The 19,034-nt window shown below is 56.4% G+C and overlaps 1 protein-coding gene across 19 annotated transcripts in view; it reads left to right on the plus strand.

Moving 5' to 3' along the window:
* The window catches only part of AOPEP (aminopeptidase O (putative)), a 323,900-nt gene extending 312,817 nt beyond the window's left edge, over nucleotides 1-11,083 (plus strand). For 4 of the 19 annotated variants that reach the window (XR_006776735.2, XR_015722918.1, XR_015722922.1 and 1 more), the window contains 4 exons: nucleotides 5,039-5,125; nucleotides 5,395-5,654; nucleotides 6,784-6,928; nucleotides 10,060-10,196. Coding sequence is in view for 9 of the 19 variants with exons in the window: in XM_045780965.2 (XP_045636921.1) it covers nucleotides 5,039-5,125; nucleotides 10,060-10,317 (345 nt within the window). In the remaining 10 variants the exon portion in view is untranslated. Of the gene's footprint in view, nucleotides 1-5,038; nucleotides 5,126-5,332; nucleotides 5,655-6,697; nucleotides 6,929-8,197; nucleotides 8,323-8,563; nucleotides 9,718-10,059 lie in introns of those variants that run through there. The other 15 variants (XM_045780968.2, XM_087858793.1, XM_087858796.1 and 12 more) reach the window with 9 other exon arrangements.
* The last annotated feature ends 7,951 nt before the right edge of the window (nucleotides 11,084-19,034 follow it).

Here is a 19,034-nt window from a genome sequence, read left to right on the forward strand (position 1 = left end):
ATGCTTTGGGACTTTGTGGGGCACCGAGACTTTAACGGAGCTGTGGGATATGAAAATTCTCAGGTTGGAAAGATAATCGGGGTGGGGAGCGGGCTTCTTCTTCAGCAGTCTTTCTCCCCTGTTTCTGGGAGAGAACAACTAAGTGCAGGGGAGCCCCAGCATGTCCTGATGAAGGTCGCGGTCGTATCACAGAGAGGCCCTATCGGGTCATGGGACCTGCCCCCTTGAGTCTGAGACGTGGTTGGGAATACAGATGACCCCTGCGAGGCAGGTCCCCTTTTCCGAGCACCGCTGTAGTCAGAGGAGCAGCCAGGAGTAGTTCGGCTCAGGCGAGCCTTTGAGTAATGAGGACTTCCTTGAAATGGAAGAAACACCGTGGGGTTGAGACACGGCTGAGCCGAGCGTTCTGTCTGCACAGGTGGTTTGGGAAATTCCCAGGTCCCGGCCCCTGGGTGTACTTTCTGGATGACAGGAGAAGCACCAGCTTCCCCGGACCTCTCGGCCCCTCCCTGGTGGCACCCCTGCCTCTTCTCCCGCAGGGAACCTCCGACTCCTAAATCCAGTTGCTTGGGCAGGCAAAGCAGGGGCCCAGAGTCCTGGGGACCTCGCCCCCCCCCCCCCCGCCCCGCCTTCCCTCGCAGGCTGCTCTGCCTCACGTACCTTCCAGGCCACCCTCGAACAGCAGCTGTCGGACAGGCACCTTGCTCTGTCGTTTCACCAGTTACCAGCACTTCCTTGAGATGATACTCCCAAGTTTTTATAAGTTCAAGAAATACCAGAACTTCTGAAGTAGAAAAGAAAGCCGGAAACATGCCAGTCCTGCTAAGGTGACAAGCACTCACTATCTGGGACTCTTAGCTGCACTCGCCCTGGGCGACCTCAGTCACCTTCCGCAGCAGGCTACAGGGGCCACACTCTTCTTACCGCACCCCAGGGAGCGGGGCCGGCTGACGGGGCTGAGTGGCAGACCCAGGTCTCCAGCCTGGGCCTCGGGCTCCATGGCTCAGGGCACAGTGGGTCATGAAATCAGTTGAGTAGATCGCTAACCAGCGTAAAGAAAAGGACAGAAAACACCAGAGTGGAGGGAAAGGATTCGTGTGCGTGCATGTGTCTACACAGGTACACGTGTCAGATGCAGCCAGGCCACACGTCCACCAGGCCTTCCGGGGGCTCATGCCTGTTGCCACACACACAGCCCGTCTTCCTGGAGGAGCCCCTGCTGTGGGTCAGGGATCCACCAGTCTGGGGCACTTACACGGCTTATTGGAGGGTTTCCATTCTCTGTCACCAAAAGTGAGTCCAAGATGAATCCGCTTCTGCACACCTGCCCTTCGTTGTTCCCACCTCGATTCCAAGACCTGCCCATCTGCACCCAACCCCAAGAATCCGTCGCATTGTTGGGCTCCCTGGGGAGAACAGTAATGTCTGTGTACTTACCGCGCTTTGTTCATGGAGGCTGTGGAAGCCTGGAAGCTTCTGGAAACCATTTCCTGTGGTGCAGATTAGCACTGCTGTATGAAAACCCACCTGTGCGCCGAGTGCAGCACCCACATCATTTTTCTGTTCAGTACGTCCCTTGAGCAGAACCCTGAAAAGCAGATTTTCAAACCAGCTTATGTTGGACTGAGGTATTTACGGCGCACACCTGTACATCGTGTCTGTATAGCAAACACTTTGTCGTGACCGCGTGGGAAGAACCGGGGACCTAAATTCTCTTTCTGTATCATTCTTCCCCAGTCGTGTGCCACCTGCTGTGCTAAATGGCTGGTGGGTGCGAGGAGCCCCCGCGTGGCCGTGGCAGGGGCGCATGCTTGTCCCTCGTCCCAGCCTGGGCAGGGGAGGCGGAGGCGCAGTGGGGGGAAGGCCGCCAGCACCCTGCCGCACACCCTGTCGCAGAGCAGCGGGACGGAGGGCGCGGGCCCTCGGGTCCCTGGGGCTCTGCTCTTCGTCGCCTGCGGCAGCTCTGCCTCTCTGCACTTCTGAAATGCCCCTCTTCTCATCTTCAGGTTCTGGTCTTCGCTCCCCTCCCCGCCCCCCAGTGCCTCCGCCCCCGTCCTCGGTGCGGCTGACCACACGGAGGGCCTCTGGGACTAGGATTTCAGGTGACTCCCGGCACGAGATTGGAGTGATGTGAATTTGAGTCCTAGTTCAAAAGGTCGTTAAGTGTTTTCAGCTCTACCGACATAACCGAAGTATAGTAAAACGGGTGACGCAGTCAGTGCGGGCGTGCGCGAGCGCCTGCGGCGCTGAGACTCGCTGAGCGGAACCCGGGCGCCGCGGAGGCCGCCGGGCCGGGCGCGGGCCTGTGCGTGCGCAGCCTGTGCGTGCGCAGCGTTTGGCTGTGATCTCCCCGCGGCGGTCACAAGACGAGGCGCCCACTACCCCGTTATCTGATTAATGAAATAGACAGGAAGAGCAGATCTACAGGGGGGACAGCTGTCTTTAGAGGCCTGCTCTGGATTCTCGGGCTTGCCCCCCCCCCCGCCGGCACGGAGAGCCTCACTTTCTGCAGTCCCAGTGGGGGAAGGAGCGTGTGTGATGGCCTTGGTCAAGGACGATTCAGGTTGCTCAGTGATCTGGAGAGGGAATATTCTGTCAGTACCCACTTTGGAAATATTGCTGGGAAAAATTGAGACAAATGTCATTTTGCTGCTGGCTTTCTGGGAAGACCCCTATTATGTGTGGTGACAAGTGGCCATGGGGATTGGGTCCTGGAGTTCAGGGGATAAAAAATGAGCGTTTTCTTTGTGAAAGAAGTAGGAAGAGAGGTAAAAGCCCTGTGCGAGAGCAAGAAGTATCTGTCATGCTCTCAGTCTCACGCAGCCTCTGTGATGTCTTTTAAACATCCTGTCACTGAAATGCTGAAATGCACTGAGCTCTTTTGTAAAGAAAAGGCTTGTTGTTTTTTCTGCTCTTCCAGGGGAGGGGATGCTGGGCTGTGCTTCCTGGATGCCATGTTGGCCTTCAGGGGTCAGAAGACTAGATCTCTTATTAATTGTGACAATAAACTTTTTAACAGGAAGAGAAGTAAGAGAAGTGGAAGTGCTGACTTCATGTTGGTGTCAAAGAGCCTTTCGCTTGGGCCTCCTGGACCTTCTCCCACTTGTGGTGGGACCACCCCGCCTCCCGCTTGCCTAGAGGCCTTATTCTGCCACGAAATAGGCCCCCACTTAACCTTGTTATTCCTACCCATGCCCATCTGGGAGAGGAGAGCACCCCGTGTGCGGGGGGCGGGGTGGGGTGGGAAGGGATGCTCTTTCCGGAGGGCCCCGGGCGGGGCACAGAGCAACAGTCCATCCCACAGGGAGGGCCTCCCACCAGGACAGCCCCGCTCGTCGCCATCCTTCTCCTGACTTTGCCAAGCTGGCCCCTATTTTCCACAAGTTCACAAGGTGCCACAGTGGTGTCTGAGGTGTTCAGATGACCGTGACTGGGAGAAAACAGTGAAAGGACGCCCAGCGGGGCCTGGTCGGGTGCTTTCCAGGGCTCGGGAGCAGGGGTCTGGTGGTTCTGGTGGCTTCTGATTGGTGCAGTGTGACAGGCTGGCTTCTCAGAGCTCTGTTCACTCGTCCTTTCTGTGGGAATATTTTAGGGGCTGCCCTTTCCCTTTTATGGTCTGTTCAGTTCTATTGACTATGTAGGAAAGAACATTTTGTGGAAGATGGAAAGATTGCCAAGACCCGTCCAGTCCAGCCTCTTCCCGTTTGTTGTGATGCTCGGAGGCTCTTAGCTCATTTCCATGTGCCTCTGACATTCCTTCGTGGATGTAAAGTTCGTTGGCATCCTGTCCTTAGAAGTTCAAAGGGCTTACTGCCCACAAGCAAAGGGCAGCCCCACCAGAACCCCAGACTTAACACACAGTCTTGGGAGTGCACTGTAGCCCAGGGGGAGGATTCTTCCCAGAAGATTTGTTCCTTCATTTCTACTTGTTTGTGTGTAAATCTATTTATAGTAGATTAAAGGAGAGATCCGGCCAGCAGTAGGTAATGATGTAATTTACAGGGGCCCCAGCCAAAATGCTGAAATTGCTTACATTATCCCATTGCCACAGATGGATTACTGTGCAGGGTCTCCCTCTTTCAAAGGCAATAAAAACAGAGGGAAGGAGGGAAGCTTTTTAGGTGTTTGTAATCACTTCCATGTAGGGCTGATGTTGAGCCAGTAAAGGAATAGAAAGTGGTGGACAGTTCTCTGCGTATAATTGAGAGCACTTGGGGCAGTAGACACGGACCTGCGACTGGGTTCTAAAAACTGAATTCGGGTAGACCCACCTAAAGAATGTGCCAGAAGTGCCAGGAGATGCTGGGGCTCGCAGGGACCGTTAGTGCTAGGACCAGACTCCCATGTTGTCTGGAGGGGGCTGGGGTTCCTGGTAAATTCCTTCTGGGAAACCTTGAGTCAAGTGGATCTGGACTGAACGGGCCCCACAGTCAGTTGGGATGTTCGCGGCAGGCTGCGTAGACGTGCGGCACCCCTCGGGCACGCGGGGGGTGGGCTGCTGTTTGCCACAGGTGCCCTGCTCTGCATCCTGGCCCCGGGTGCCCGCCCCGTGCGCTGCAGAGGCCTGCTGTGGGTCTTCTCAGGAATGTGGAGGGACCGTGTCTTCTTGCTTTTCACTGTTTATTAGAATCAACAGCGTTGAACCGAATTGGTCGTCGCTGGAGATCAAGCTGCTGTGGTTTTGAAGGGAACGCCCGTTGACCGCGTGCTGCGGGGCAGAGCTGGGCTGGCTGGGCTGCGTGCTTCATTGCCCCGTTATTTTTTGCATTTATCTGGTGTCTTGCAAAATTGGTTTAAAAACAGCAGGACATCTAGCTGAAACATGTCCCTTCTTCCCCTAAAGTTGACAGACAGCAGTCCAGTGAGGAGCATGGTTCCTCTCTTTGTACAAGAAACTAAACTAAAACAAAATTTACAAAGTGTCAGCAGCATTAATCCAGTAGAGAGAGTAACTTTTGCTAATACAAATTCTGTCATTAAGACAGGCCGAGGAAATCCCTCAGTTTGTTGCTCACTGGGTTTTCTCTCCTTCCTTAAGGTTCGCCATCGATGGTGTGAGCTCATTGTCAAGCACAAATACACAAAAGCATACAAAGACGTGGAGAGATTCCTCCAGGAGGATCAGGTAAGTTTCATTTTCAGCGGATGGGAATTCCTTTAATGCTGTCCCCCGACTCTCTGGGGCACTTACTAGCACAGGGACCCAAGTTGTGAACTTTTCTTTCGTAAGAAATATTTAAACTTTTTCCAAAGATTTTTAAGAAGTAGGTAGGAGCGTCCCTAGCACACGTTGGAGCTGATTTTCCCCTCTCTCCACGTCCCTTTAAAGCAGGAATTACACCCTTAAAAGCCACGTCGCTTTGACATGGCTGTGAACCACTGTCCTGACCGCAGGGCGCACGTGCAGACCTCACAGCGTCACCAGGTCTCAGGCCAGGCCGTGGCTTAGCTGCCACAGTTGTGTCCGTGTCTGCAGTGGCGGTGATGTACTGTGTGCAGATGAGGCTGGGCAGGGAGAGCCCCACCACCTGGGACAGTCTGGTCAGTACCTGCACCAGCCGCGCCCCCGTTGCCAGTGTCCTTCCTGCGAGAACTTGCCTCACTGTTCACGGGGGAAGGTGGTCACCTTCCTGGGAGCCCGCGGGAAGCCGTAGGTACGTGAACGTGTTTGGGGAACCCTCCTTGCCGCCTCTGTACCACCCACATCTGCCCAGCACGGCCGCTCGTTGCTGTTAGTGTGACCGTTGTGTGCCACCGGGCGAGCTCGGCACCGGGCACTGCGGGCTGACAGGATGGAGCCATGCTTCAGCGGGGGTGGGGCAAACAAAGGGACTTTTGAGAGGGCCTGAGTATGGGGGGCAGCCAGCAAGGAAGGGCTGGTTCTTCCCACAAGGAAAAACACGTGACTTTGTAGCACAAGAAATGTCACATTTGCACAGTTGGAGCAGAGGTGTTTGGAACCACAGACAGGGACAAAATATAAGAAGCAACTTAAGGTTTCTTCTGAAAACCAAAAGTAACTGCTTTTTTAGAGCCAAGACCTTTACCAAATAAGGCTTACCACAGCTCCGCTCTCTCAGGGAAGAGTTTTTGAGCCCCAGACTACCAGGTTTTTATCTTGTGCTGTCTTTGAGATCCTTCTTTTAATTCGCCCCAGCAGAATGTAGTCCTGACGCAACTGCTTGAAACGAGAGAAAAGCCAGAGCTGATGGGGTCTTTGGTCTTCCAGGACAGGATCGGCTGTGGCAGCATTGTTGAAACTGCAGAGGTGGCGTTTGCCACCAGGGTGGGGATGGCCGGGGGGCTCAGGGAGGCCAGGCCGGCACAGCGGGCACCGTTTCCCGGGCGGCAAGACAGTTCTCCGCCCCGTGGTCCTGTGTGATGTGCTGGTGTTCGTTCCCCAGCCGCAGCTCAGGGCACTTTCCTGGGGGATGTCCTGCGACCGTGTGGCAGGCTCATGGGGCCTCAGGGGCGGGTTTCCGTGGCGGGCGTTGTGGGGACCCACCTGCCTGTCCCTGGCGTTCTGACGTCGTCATCCCTGGAGAAGCGATTAGGTTGCCAAGGTTCTGTTGTTGGAATGGATGGCTGAGAATTCTGGGGGGATCCATGTGAACAAGAGAGAAGGGATCAAAAACTGTAGGTTCCAGAAGTGCAGCTGGTCAGGTGTCTGTCTTTCTAGGGTCTTTGTAATTTCCAGATGGGCGAGTTTGTGTGCAAGCCGACTGTGCACGTGCGGACACGTCACTTCTTTCCCTTCCCCGCTCTGCCTCTGCGCCCCCGCAGGCCATGGGCGTGTACCTCTACGGGGAGCTGATGCTGAGCGAGGACGCCAGGCAGCAGCAGGTTGCCCGCCGGTGCTTCGAGCTGACCAAGGAGCGGATGGATAGGTCCTCAGCCGAGGTGGTGGCCGAGATGTTATTCTGAAGAGGTGATTCTCTCCCTTCCCTTTCTCCGCCATCCAGCTCTAAGCAGAGATTCTTCATAGGAGCCGTATGAGTCGATAATGAGACGCTGAGCCGCGTCCTCCGCTCCTGCTCCGTGGCAGTGGCTTGGGAGCGCAGCCCGAGCAGGTGGCTGCTGGCAGCGTGAGGCCCAGTCTGGCCAGAGTGGCCCCCGAAGCAGAGGCTGCCCACCCTGGCAGAGTAGCTCTCCTTGGCACTGTCTTGGCCACTTGGGGTTTTGTTACTTATAGGGACAGAAACACAGGAGGGCACTTGGAGTAGGTTTAGACGGCGGGCTGGGGAGGCCACGGAAGCACTAATCCGGTCGTCCAGGTGCGGGCTCACACGGGCGCACATTGCCAGGGTACCCCAGACCCCTGAGCTCCGTGCAGATGTCTGTGTCCAGCCCTGGGCCCCCAGCCCCTCATCTGCATGAGAACTTGGGGTGCCTCCCCCCAAAGTGCTCCATGCACTTCTCAACAACCCCGTGCCTGGCTGATTTCTCGCCGTGCACTGGAGCAGAATTTCTCCCTGGTCTGCCCTGGAGTGGGAGTCCTAAATTACTTCAGCCGCTTCCGATTAATTGTGCTTGGAATTGACCTGTGAGATTTACCTCCTCGCGGTTCATTTTTAACTGGCTTTCTGCATTTTAAAGGTCACATCCCAGTGGTACGGGAAGCTTCAGGGAGAACTGCGGGGTTGCGAGCACAACCTGTAACGGCCATTGTGGCTTCTGTTGTCTTCTCAGTTCTTCGAGCTTTTATGTGATATAATAGGGTCTAATTGTGTACCGTTTTTTAAACTTCACATCAAATCTCGAGCATTTTTGATTGTTTATACGGATTCTCTACATGTAGAATTCTTAATGGTTATTTAAAATTTAAGTAGATATTCTCAACCTGTTGTCAGACTTGCAGTGTGCTTCTGATGTTTTGCTGTTAACAAAACCATTTCTGACATGTTTAAATGTCTTATTTATTTGAAAGAACTCTCGATATTAAAGAGAAAAAAGGGTTTTCTAAAGTACGATCCTGTTCTTCCAGAAGAGTCCAGGAACTGTGTTTGCCAGGAAAAGGAAGTAGTGGGAGTATCTGCCACGATTGTACATCTGGTAGCGAAGCAGCCGCGCGCGGTCCTCCCCCCACCGTGCTCATGGCGGCAGCGCGTCCTGGGCAGAGCCGGGCCAGCGGGAAAGACAGAGCGCCTCTCTTGCTGCCACCGTTGTGTAGCCACAGTATAAATCCTATTTCTCTTAGATTTTTTATTTCGTGGAGCGTTTGGCTTCTTGAAGACTGTGCATACAGTGGGCAGTTCCCCCACCGCCCCCTTGCTGCAGCTCGTGGGGAGCCACAGCGGGCTCTGAGGCCCTCGCTTCTCCATCGTGAGTTTTTGGGGTAGCCCGGTCATGAGTCTGCTTCCTTCTTGTTCCTGCCCGTTGTGGATGAATGCAGGGCCATGTGCACACCCCTCCCCCATAGCCCCTTCTCAGTGACAGTGGCACCTTGCAGCGGGGGACGCCCCGGCCCTGCTCACTGAGAACCCGGGCCCCCAGGGTGGAAGCAGCGAACCACAAAGGGGCCGCCGTTGGTTGCATTTTTCATTTCATGTTCCAAACTGCACAGGCACGTGTGTGGTCGCCTCTGAGTCCTTTTGCTGTAAGCTAGGCCTCTAGGACACCAGGTAAAATACGCAACAAGCTGAAGTCAAGGCTACTCAGTAGCTAGTGGGTGGACGGCGGCGCCCAGTGCGGGCGGAAGGCGGCGTGTGCGGTGTGGGCTGTGAGCAGGCACGGCGCTGCTCCGAGTGCTCTGGCTGCTTGGGTTCCTGGCATGCTGATTTGTGACTTAAGATTAAAATCACATTGCCAGGGATTACCACGCAACCATGACCTTGGCTGCTCCTCCAGAAGCCATAGTTCTCTCTCTCTGCAGTTCGGAGAACAGATGCATCTTGTAGCTCTTCTCCAGAAACAGAAGAAGCAACAGCCGTGGAAGATGCTCGGCGGCCCGTTCCTTATGCCCAGCCGACGACCTCTCTGCCGAGGTGCAGAGCTTAGCTGATTGGTGAACAGTGACTGGTTTCCGCTTTGTTCACAGTGGCTAAGTTCTGCACCTGAAGAGAAGGTGAGATGGGGACAGTTAAGTTGGAGCTGCTGGGGCAGAGGCCGCCGCCGAGTGGTCCGCTCGGTGCCGGGCGCCATTCTGGAGGATGCGAGACCTGCTCGGCTCTGAGGATGCGCTTTCTTCTGCCGTGAATACACGAATGTACCAAAAGTCTGCGGAAATATAAATTCACTAATTAGACATCTGTCTGAATGGTCAAATGTATTGACAGCTGCAAAAATTATTCTTCTATAAACACTAAAGCTAATGCATCACCAAAAAATCAAGTTAAAACTGTGTCGGCAGTTGGTTGCATGTGAGTACGGCCGGTGCTTTCCAAGGCCAGCCCTGGTGCAGTTTCCCGAGCACGGTAACCTCTCTCTTGTGTTCGCAGCCCCCAGCAGGACAGCGCCGAGCTCCCAGCTGAGGCACTGCTTCCCGGCTGTCAGTTGGACCCGCCCTCCGGTGCCTACTGAGCTGATATCAGTTCTCATTTTACACACTGGCTCAGTTCAGCAGGAACAGGAGTCGAGCCCTCGAGCAAAAAGCCTTCCTGTCTGTAAGTGCCCAAAGGCTCCGGAGCTGGGACTGCGTGCACACGACGACCACGCGCCACGACGCGACAGCGGCGCCCCTCCGTATGTGGCCCCGGGTGTGGATGTCGGTGGAATCCTCGCGCCGTGCCGCCTCGCGGGGGATCAGCTGCCGCTCCTAGAGGCAGGCTGCAGTTAGCGCCGCGGCGGCGAGGAGCGGAGGCTGTAGGCGCAGGTGGAGTGAAGGGGGCCGGAGCTGTCGGTGGAACGAAGGCCGGGTGGCGGCTGCTGGCTTCCCCAGCCGTGAGCGAGCAGCGCGGCTGTGAAGCCCGCCCGCGGCGGCGTGAGGTGCAGCCGGGCGCGCCCTGCCCTCCTCTCCAAGTCCTCTCTCGGAGCGGAGAGCAGAGGCACACAGAGGTACAGGTTTACAAGAATTCCTCCGCTGTTACCGGGCAGTAAATTTTATTGCTGTTTCCTTTGCAGGAAAGATCACAGCGAGATTCTTTTTCATGCATCTACGCCCAGCCCTGGTGGGACCAGGATCGCGTTGACCCTGGACATCAAAGGAAGGGTAATGGGCTGCTAAAGCCATCAGCCAGCGGCGTCCACGCCTTGGTGCTTCTCTTTCTGGAGGCTTCTCTCGCTGGAGCTCATGGACCGCTGGTGCCTTCGTCCCTTGCCCTGAACTTGCCTCCTCCAGAGACTGAATCTGCACCGGATCTCTTCCTCGAGGACGAGTGATGAAAGCTGTCTGGGATACAGTGGAGATGCCGCTGGACATTTTGCATCGATCCCCTCAGCACATGGCTGCACTGGAGATTTCTGCAATTCCAGGAAGTCACAGCTTCTGTATCCTGGGACCAGTGAAAGTCTTCTCTAGATCAGTCCAGAAAGATTCTGCAGGATTATTTTGATAAGTCTGTTTAGATTTTTCCGAAACGTTAGTACCCTCGGTCATAGGGCAGTGTTAAGAACCCAGGGTGTATTCATAATAAAACGTAATGGGTTACTATTTTTGTATTCCTGTTTCTGAATTTAATGTTTTTTAAAAAGTAAAACAGTGTTACCCAAGGGGTATTCTCTGCAAGCTGGTCCTGTCCCTCTCCTGCCCACCAGCCTCCCCATTGGGCACTCTCCCGGGTGTCGCTCCCCCTGGTGGGAGCCTGCGCTGCTGGTGGCTTTCCCGCGAGCACCGCGCCGACGGAGGACGTGCAGCCACCAGGCGGCCAAGCTCGCTGCGGTCCCGGCATGGCGCCCCGAGCCTGGCTCCAGGGCCCCGTGCACCCCGCTCTGCAGCTGGCCTGTGGGAGGAAGCGCGGCTTTCCTTCGTCGGAAGCTCTTGGTCTTCAGAATTCTTTAATGGTGACTTATTCTAGAAGGTTTCCTGGGGGTTTGCTCGTCGCTGTTACCTGCGCTCTGCATAGGAGGGTACGTGCCTTGTGTACGTTGTGAATTTTGAATTTTGAAAAATTGTGATTTTTGAATTTGAATAAATGTAAGAACGCTGCGTCCTGTGCGTGCTTGGCATGAGTGGTGTGCGTGAGCGCGCTGGGCCTGCCGGTGGAGCAGGAACAGACCGGGTGGGGGCAGACCGCACCGTCCAGCTGCCTACTGTGCGTGGCCCCTCCAGACCTCCCCGGGGCCGTGAGCAACCAGTTGGCCCAGTGGTTAGGTGACTTGTTTTTCCAGAAAGTTAAAGCCCCACTTTGTCTCTAGAAGCCACGGAGGCAGGGCTGAGCCCCCACACGCATGGGGTTTTACCCCGAGACAGCTAATCCCCTTGCTGCCCTGATCCCGAGTCGTGCAACCTGTTAGCGCCAGTGGGCGGCGGCCCGTCCCCGAGGGGTCACCTGAACCGAGCCCCCCACCCCCTTGGCTGAGTCCTGTGTCTGCCTTCTCGGCCTGCGGACACCGGGGTCCGTGCCCGTGCCCGGTGTTGTCCCCCACAGGGACGGTGACAGAGGAGGGCTGAGTGCGTGCTCCGAGTTTCCTCGGAATCGGGAGCCGGCTTTCCTAGCTCGCCCCTCAGCTCCTGAGAGGCCTGCGCAGGAGCCTGGGCCACGGGCGGGGTCGCTGGCGGCGAGGGGCTGGGTAGCTCGGACCAGCGGGCTGTTTCTTCCCTGTGTCATCTGATCGCGGAGAAGCAGCTTCCCATCGGTGGCCGAGGTGGCGCGCGCAGGGCGTGCGGGAATTCGAGTTAGCCCACTGCCCTCCCTGGGCCGCTTTTCTCCACGGCAGCACCCGGCACCTTCCGAGAGCCGCCTCGGTGCGGGCGGGACAGTCTGCAGGGGGCCCAGGAGCTGCTGTGGAGACAGGGTCTGGGGGTGCCAGTGCAGGAGGGAGGCTGCCAGGCCCAGGTTCCCAGGGCAGGAACCCCTCCCCTGCCGCACCCCCAGACAGGTTTAGCCAGACAGATTCCCAAGGTCACCTATGAAGTGACAGGCTATGAATGTGGGTCCACGTGGCTCAGGATGTCCCTCCCCGTGACAGCTCCTCATCGCCTGGACTGTTCACGCTCACATGCTCCCCAGGGACAGCCCACCTGTCATCCCGCGGCTGAGGTTTGAGAGGCCTGCACCCCTAATCCGATTTGCTCTAAGGATGGGGCCTGGGTGAGGGCAGGGTCAGGGGACACCTGCTTTGGGAAAGTGTCATCTGGAGTGGGCCGAAGTTACATCACCACGGAGACGGCACGAAGACCTGTCCGCGTGGCAGTCTCGTACACTTTGTGGGTGGCACAGATCCTGAGGTCTGCTCCCCCAGAACTCCTTTCTGGCCTTAGTGGTGCCCCGGACCCCTGCCGCGGTTCTCGCGTTAAGCAGACATAGAGGGCTGAGCTGCCCCCCGAGAAGGAGTGTGAGAAATAAAGCGAGAAAAACAAGCCTGCTTCCCAGGACGGTGCACCCGCAGCAGAAGGCCCGGGACAGGAGGGGCCCACCCGTCACCATTGGTCCCCTGGTCCAGGGAGAGTGGCTTCCTCAACTGTCGCGTCAGTTTGACCCTGAACCACACTCGGCCGTACTGGCTGTCAGGAACCAGGCATTTCACAGGGGCGGTTTGGGGGCTGTCCCCTTGTGAGGCACCCCTGGCCCGCCGAGCCCCTCCTGGGACACGGGGGCCACTGAGAAAGCCCACCCCCCCCCCAGCCAGGCAGTCAAGCACGGAACGGGGGGTGTTTTAACAGGTTTATTAAAAAAGCAAGAAGGTGGGGCGCCTGGGTGGCACAGCGGTTAAGCGTCTGCCTTCGGCTCAGGGCGTGATCCCGGAGTTCTGGGATCAAGCCCCACGCCAGGCTTCTCTGCTATGAGCCTGCTTCTTCCTCTCCCACTCCCCCTGCTTGTGTTCCCTCTCTCGCTGGCTGTCTCTATCTCTGTCAAATAAATAAATAAAATCTTTAAAAAAAAAAAAAAGCAAGAAGGTGCAGCCTTGTCCTCTGAGCAAGTTCATCGGTTACCTGCCCACCAGCGGCCCTCCAAGGGCTCTAGAAATGCAAGCTCTCCTCCACTCCTTGAAGCAGGCAGTGTCTTTGAAGAGCAAGTCCGGTTCGGACAGGAGCACATCTCCCCACGGCACCTTGATTTCCAAACATGCTGGAAGGCAGGCTCAACCCATGATTGGACCGAGGGGCCAGGCCTCCGATGTCCCCAGGGTGCTCCCCACTGTGCTGGGCTTGGCTGTCAGCCCCTGGCCAGCCTGAGGCAGCCAGCAGTCCCTCTCCTGCCCGGCTTGGCTGAGGGGCTGAGCTTTGGAAAGGGGGGGTGAAGGGACATCCCCAGGAGCCCTTGCTGCCCATCCGGCTCTCACGGCCTGGCTTCTGGGCTTTGGGCAGCGGCCGGGGCAGGAAAAGTGCTGGGCACCCGGGCTGTACCAGGACCGGAAATGCAGGTGGGGGACAGCGTGGGGGGGCGGGAGAAGAAATACAAGGGAAGATGTTTCAGTTCTCCCTCTTGGTCTCTATTTTAGGATGACAGAGTTTCAAAGCATTTATTTTTATTGGAATTTCAAATCAAAACATCTAATAGTCTCCAACCCCAATGAGGTACAGACATGTCCCAAGAGCAGGCAGAACCCAGTGCCCCAAGTACAGGAACCAGAGCTAGTAAACTCTGTCCCCAAACTTCAAGCATCCCTTTAAAGTGAAGGCCTCGGACAGATGTTTCCCGAGCATTCCGGCTTTCTTCCCTGACCCGCCTGGGTCAGCGTGGACACTTGGCAAAGCCCAAACACAGGGCGCGCCAGTGTTTTTAGACCTTTACGTCCTGGGCCAACCACTTCCTAGTTTTAGATGAGCGGCGGGGTGGGCGGAGGAAGGGCTGAGAGGGGCTGGACCCACCCACCCCGGGGAGCGCGCAGTCTGTCCCGACGAGGCACCTGCTGGACAGATCTCTGGGCATCCCAGGCCTGTGGCCTCTGCCACCGGCCTGCCCAGAGCCCCAGGGTCCACACACCCCATTCCTGAGAAGTCCAGGAGGGGCTGCTCCTGGCGTCACCGGCAGGTAACAACACGCAGCCGCTTTGGGGTTAGATGGTCCCTTGCAGTGTCCTCTCCCCAGGGCACTGGGGCTGAACTGCCTTGGGCTGCAGAGTGGGGCGGGACCCTCTGTGCAGGGTGCAGCTGTGGCGAAGATTCCATACCGACCGGAACCTAGACTCCCTGGAGTCCCTTCCAAGTCCCTTCAGCCCGCGGTCGGGGCTGGGGGCAGGATGGACAGGGCCTGGCCTTCTGGTGCCTCAGGGAGGTGGGGGCTTGAAGGGCGGTCTGGACCTCCCAGGGCGGAGGTGGGGGGCGGGGGAGGGGGAGCTGCGCGGGGAGGGCAGGCACTCTTAGCCCCCCCAGGCCACGGCCCTGAGGACAATGACCTCAGCCTTCCTGGCTGGGCCCTGGGGGTTTACAAGGTGGAAAGGAGGAGAGGCGGCCGGGGGCTTTTATAGGTCTCTTCCCACCCTTGGTGCTGTCTGGGAGATGGATCTGCCAATAAGGCGTTTCTGTTCCAGCCCAGACAGTGTGAAAAGAGGGAGGAGGCCATGGGCCTGGCCCCGGGCAGAAGAAAACCCGAAGTTCCCAGGACCAGCAACGGCCGCACCTTCTGCGGGCATGATGGGTGGGTGCCGGGCACCCTGGGGTCGGGGCAGGGCCCTCAGAGCACCAGCCAGAAGCCTCGGGAGCCGCGGGGAAGGGCGGGTGACAGCACGACACACGACACACGTGTGTGTGTGTGTGTGTGTGAGAGAGAGAGAGAGAGAGAGAGAGAGAGAGAGAGACAGGTGCAGGGCTCGTGTCCGCACTCGTGTCTTCAGCCTTCCCGGCCGCCGCTCCTTCGCCGCCCTGAGGTCCGGCCCGGAGCCGCTGCTGCCGGCAGGGCGGCGGGGGAGGCGCCCAAACCGCCTGTGGTTGGGCCCCAACTGAACTGCCAACAGTCCGTGTTCCAGAAAGTTCCCTTCCCTTCTAACAGCTGTTGCCTTGTTCCCCGGCCCCATGACCGTGGGGGCGGGAGTGAGTGTCCCGGGACCAGGCGGGGGTTACTCTACAGGAGAGGAGGCAGCCCCTCGCAGAAGACCCCGCGACCGCAGCGCGTGATGTACGTCTCCCCGGACTCGAACTGCAGCCCTAAGGAGGGGCGCCCGAGATGGGCGCGAGTCCGGGGGGAAATAAGGCAGGAGCAGGCTCAACGCTGGCCCGTGAGATGGGCCAAGTGTGCGTTTATGTTGGGTTGTAAAGAGAGCACAGATCATTTAAGGGAAAGGGATTATCGTTTTATGATTTTATTTGTTTTAATAAATTAAAAGACATGTCGAAGAAGAGAAAACGGCAGAAATTCCGGCCTCCGTGCCCCGGGAGGCAGAGGCCCTTTGCAGGGCGGATACACGGTTATTAGTAACTGCGGTGCTGGGCCCACGGACGGACCGCAAGCTGCTCCGGCGGGGTGCTCGGGCCATCTTCCCCGTAGCTCAGATCGCTGGAGGCAACCGGGTTGTCTTCTCCTCGAAAACTATGTTCGAGGCTAGAGCGTCGGTCCTGTGAGTGCCACCATGCTGGTGGAATGCAGGCCCCGGCGATGGTGTACCCTGCCGTCCCCCCGCTCTGCTTGGCCTCCTGCGGAACAGGCAAGCAGGAGTCTTCCGTTATGCGTCGCTGAGTACGATGTTGGGGCCTACACGATGTAGACAATACAAACTATACACAGAGCAAAAAGGACGTTTTCCTCCCCCTGTTCGCCTGGCCCCTTCTCCCACACCTTCGCGGAGAAGAGCTTGACAGGCCCCTGGCCCAGCGCAGACCCGCGGGAGGTGCTCCAGCAAGCCGCGTCCACAGCCCTGCTCGAGGCCCGCCGGGAGCCCAGCACACACTGATCCTTCCATGGACACACTGGGTCGCAGGCGGCACGCAGGCGGCGCTTGACTTCTGTTTGGACAGCTCTGGTCGGAACGTCCGGGACTTGAAGAGGCAGGAGGCCCCAGCAGCACAGGGCCTCCATTGCTCAGAGCTCAGCCCTGCTCCATGTCCCCGCGCAGCCTTCCTGGCTCCGATTCCTCGTCTGTAACCCGTGGGCGAATGAATGTGTGCACGACCCTGGGAACGGGGCCTGGCATCAGCTGTAAGGGTGTGTGCTCCTCTTCGTTCGTGTGTGGGTTGATTTCAAGTGTTAACCAGCCCTCGAGCTGTTCACAGCGAGCGCCCCTTGCAGGCAGCGCTGCGGCCAGTCTCCTAGACATTCTGCAGGTGCACGGGCGCCAGCGGGTCCTGGGGGACGCTCCCGGGTTTGTGCTGCTAGTGGGATCCGTGCAACCCCGAAATGGGAGGAGGTGGCTCTGAAGAACCGGATTTTTGTTCATGGAGAATAGAATATATAAATTTCACATCTTTTATTTAATGTTTTTATTTTTGGAAAGCTTCCGTAACACAATTGACCGTTTTAACCATTTTCGCAGGTACAGGGCTGTGGCATTAAGTACATTCACAATGTCTTGCAACTGTTGCCACCATCCGTCTCCAGAACTTTTTCATCTTCCCAAAGTGAAACGGTCCCTATTCAACACTAACCCTCCATTCTCTGTCCCCCAGCCCCTGGCAACCACCGTTCTGTTTTCTGTCTCTACAATTTTGTCTACTCTCGGTTCCTTTTGTAAGTGGAATCACACAGTATTTGTTTTTTTTGTGTGTCTGGCTTAGTTCACTTAGCAGAACCTCAGGTTTGGTCCATGTTGTAGCAGGTGTCAGATCTTCATTCCTCTAAGGCCGAATAACATTCCGTGGGACGTACAGACCCCATTTCGTGGATCCACGGATGTGTCCTGGCCCCCGGGCCTGTTTGCACCTCTGCGGTGAACACGGGGGGTGAACACCTGTCCCGGTTCCTGCTCTCCGTCCTCGCGGGGACACAGCCAGCAGTGCAGCTGCAGGATCACCTGGTGACTCTATTAGCACGCGGTTTCGGGGCTCTACGCCTATGAAACGCCACAATCCGACCACTTGTGCCTCTCCGTGTAGGACCGTGCCTTTGCCCCAGCCCCACGTGGCCATATCAATCTCTTTTGCTTTTGCATATTGATATGGGAAAATATTTTTATTAATTTGAATTTCTCATAAGCTGTATTAAACATTTTTAAAAAGTCTCATCAGAGTCCTGTGTAATTCTCCTTCTGTTAACTGTGTGTAATGTTTCTACTGCTGGCCCGTCAGGCTCCAGGTTGAAGGCCTTCTATTGATCTGAAGAAGAGCTTTAACAGTTTGGAAATCAGTTATTTGTCATCTGTTGCAAATATTTTTTTCCCAGGGTATTTAGATTTTTGCTTATTTTAACATTTCTGTATGGGTAATTTTATTTGTCTTCTGTGGTTTCTGGGTTTTCTGTCTTACATAGAAAGTGCTCCCATTTGAAGGGCCTAAAATGGAGAATTCATGGAAGTTTCCAGGTGATGTGAGTGGAGAGCCTCAGGCCCTCCCCAGCTCATTCAGGGAAGACCCCTCCCATACTCCCCACAAAGGACTGAGACGCCTTCTCTGAAACGGTGGCTGGGGGCTTGGACTCGGAGACCCAAGCAGGGACTTGGGTGTGTGTGAGCAAGGAAGACTAAATGAAATAGAACATTCTTTCTACATCAGGGAAGTTCTGTTTTTACAAACTTTTTATGTATCTGAGTAATAGGCTCTCTTCCCTCCTCTCTTTCCAAACAGAATTGCCAGAGCCTCTTCTGGAGAAAACCCCAGCCCAGACCTCAAGATGCTGACATTTGGTAAAGAAGAGGGCTGGACATTTTATTTTGTAATGTTTCTTTTCATCGAAGAAGTAGAGATCCAACTTGATTTCCCAACACCATCTTTTCCTGTTGATCAAAAAGCTTTTACCATACACTAAATCCCTTTACTAATCGATTCCACAAATACTTACCGGCATTCTTTTACGCGCCTGCAACTGTTCCAGGCACCCGTGGTGCAAACAGTCGATGGAGAGTAAACAGAATACGTAAGTAGATTACCTTGTGTCTAGAAGGAGTTGGGGGCGGGGCGGCAAAAGCCAAGGCAGTACAGGGGGAGGGGTGGAGGAGAGTGGGGTGCCACTGTCAATGTCAGGGAGGCCTCATGGACACAGTGATCTGTGAGCAGGAGGGGAACTGGCCTGCATGTCTGGAGTTCAGGACAGCCCATTCAAAGGCCCTGGGGTTGGAGTGTACCTCGTGTTGGAGTCACGGCTGGGGGCCCATCTAGTGGAGGTGGTGGTAGTGGGTGGGTGAAAGGGTTGCAGAGAAAATTAGATGAAGTCAGAGAGTAAAAGGGGGTCTAGATAGTGTAGGGCCTTGAAAGGCATTTTAAGAATGCAGGGTTTTATTGAGGTGAAGCGGGGAGCATCTGGAGTGCCTTGAACAGTGGTGTGCCATGATCCCAGTGGAGAGAGATCGCCCACACTGCTTGCAGCGAGGAGGAGCAGGACCAGGGAGACCAGGTGGATGATGGTGTCTGAGAGTGGAGGCCAAGAAATGGTCAGAATATTCTGATGGATTGGATGTGGGGGTGAGAAAGAGAAGAATCAAGGGTATTGCACATGCGATGGTCACCCGACTGCCGGGGGGAGATGTTTGCTGGGCAGTGGGACACTCAGGCCTGCGGTCCAGGAGGGGGTGTGGCCCCTCTGCACAGAGCTGACACGTGAAAGCCCAGAGCAGGGAGGGTCTACAAGGCAGAGGCCCAAGGATGGAGCCCGGGAGCACCCCCAGGGAAAAGGTCAGGAGTAAGCAGGGACCAGCTCTCCAGCTGAGAGGAAGCCCTGGAATGTTCTGCCAGTCAAGGCAAACCGTCAGGGAGGAAGGGCCTATGGGATTAGGGGCTGCCTGGAGGGGGTCTGTGTAGGCCCCTCCGTTGGTCCCTCTGCACGGCTGTCATGCTCGAGCCGTGGAGCCCGTGCCAGTGCCTGCCCCACTTCGTCGTACGTCATCACCCTGCACTTCCAGACTCTTCCCGG

This window comes from Ursus americanus, chromosome 34 (genome assembly GCF_024610735.1).
Source record: "Ursus americanus isolate L20-20 chromosome 34, mUrsAme1.1.p, whole genome shotgun sequence".
Taxonomy (NCBI): Eukaryota; Metazoa; Chordata; class Mammalia; order Carnivora; family Ursidae; genus Ursus; species Ursus americanus.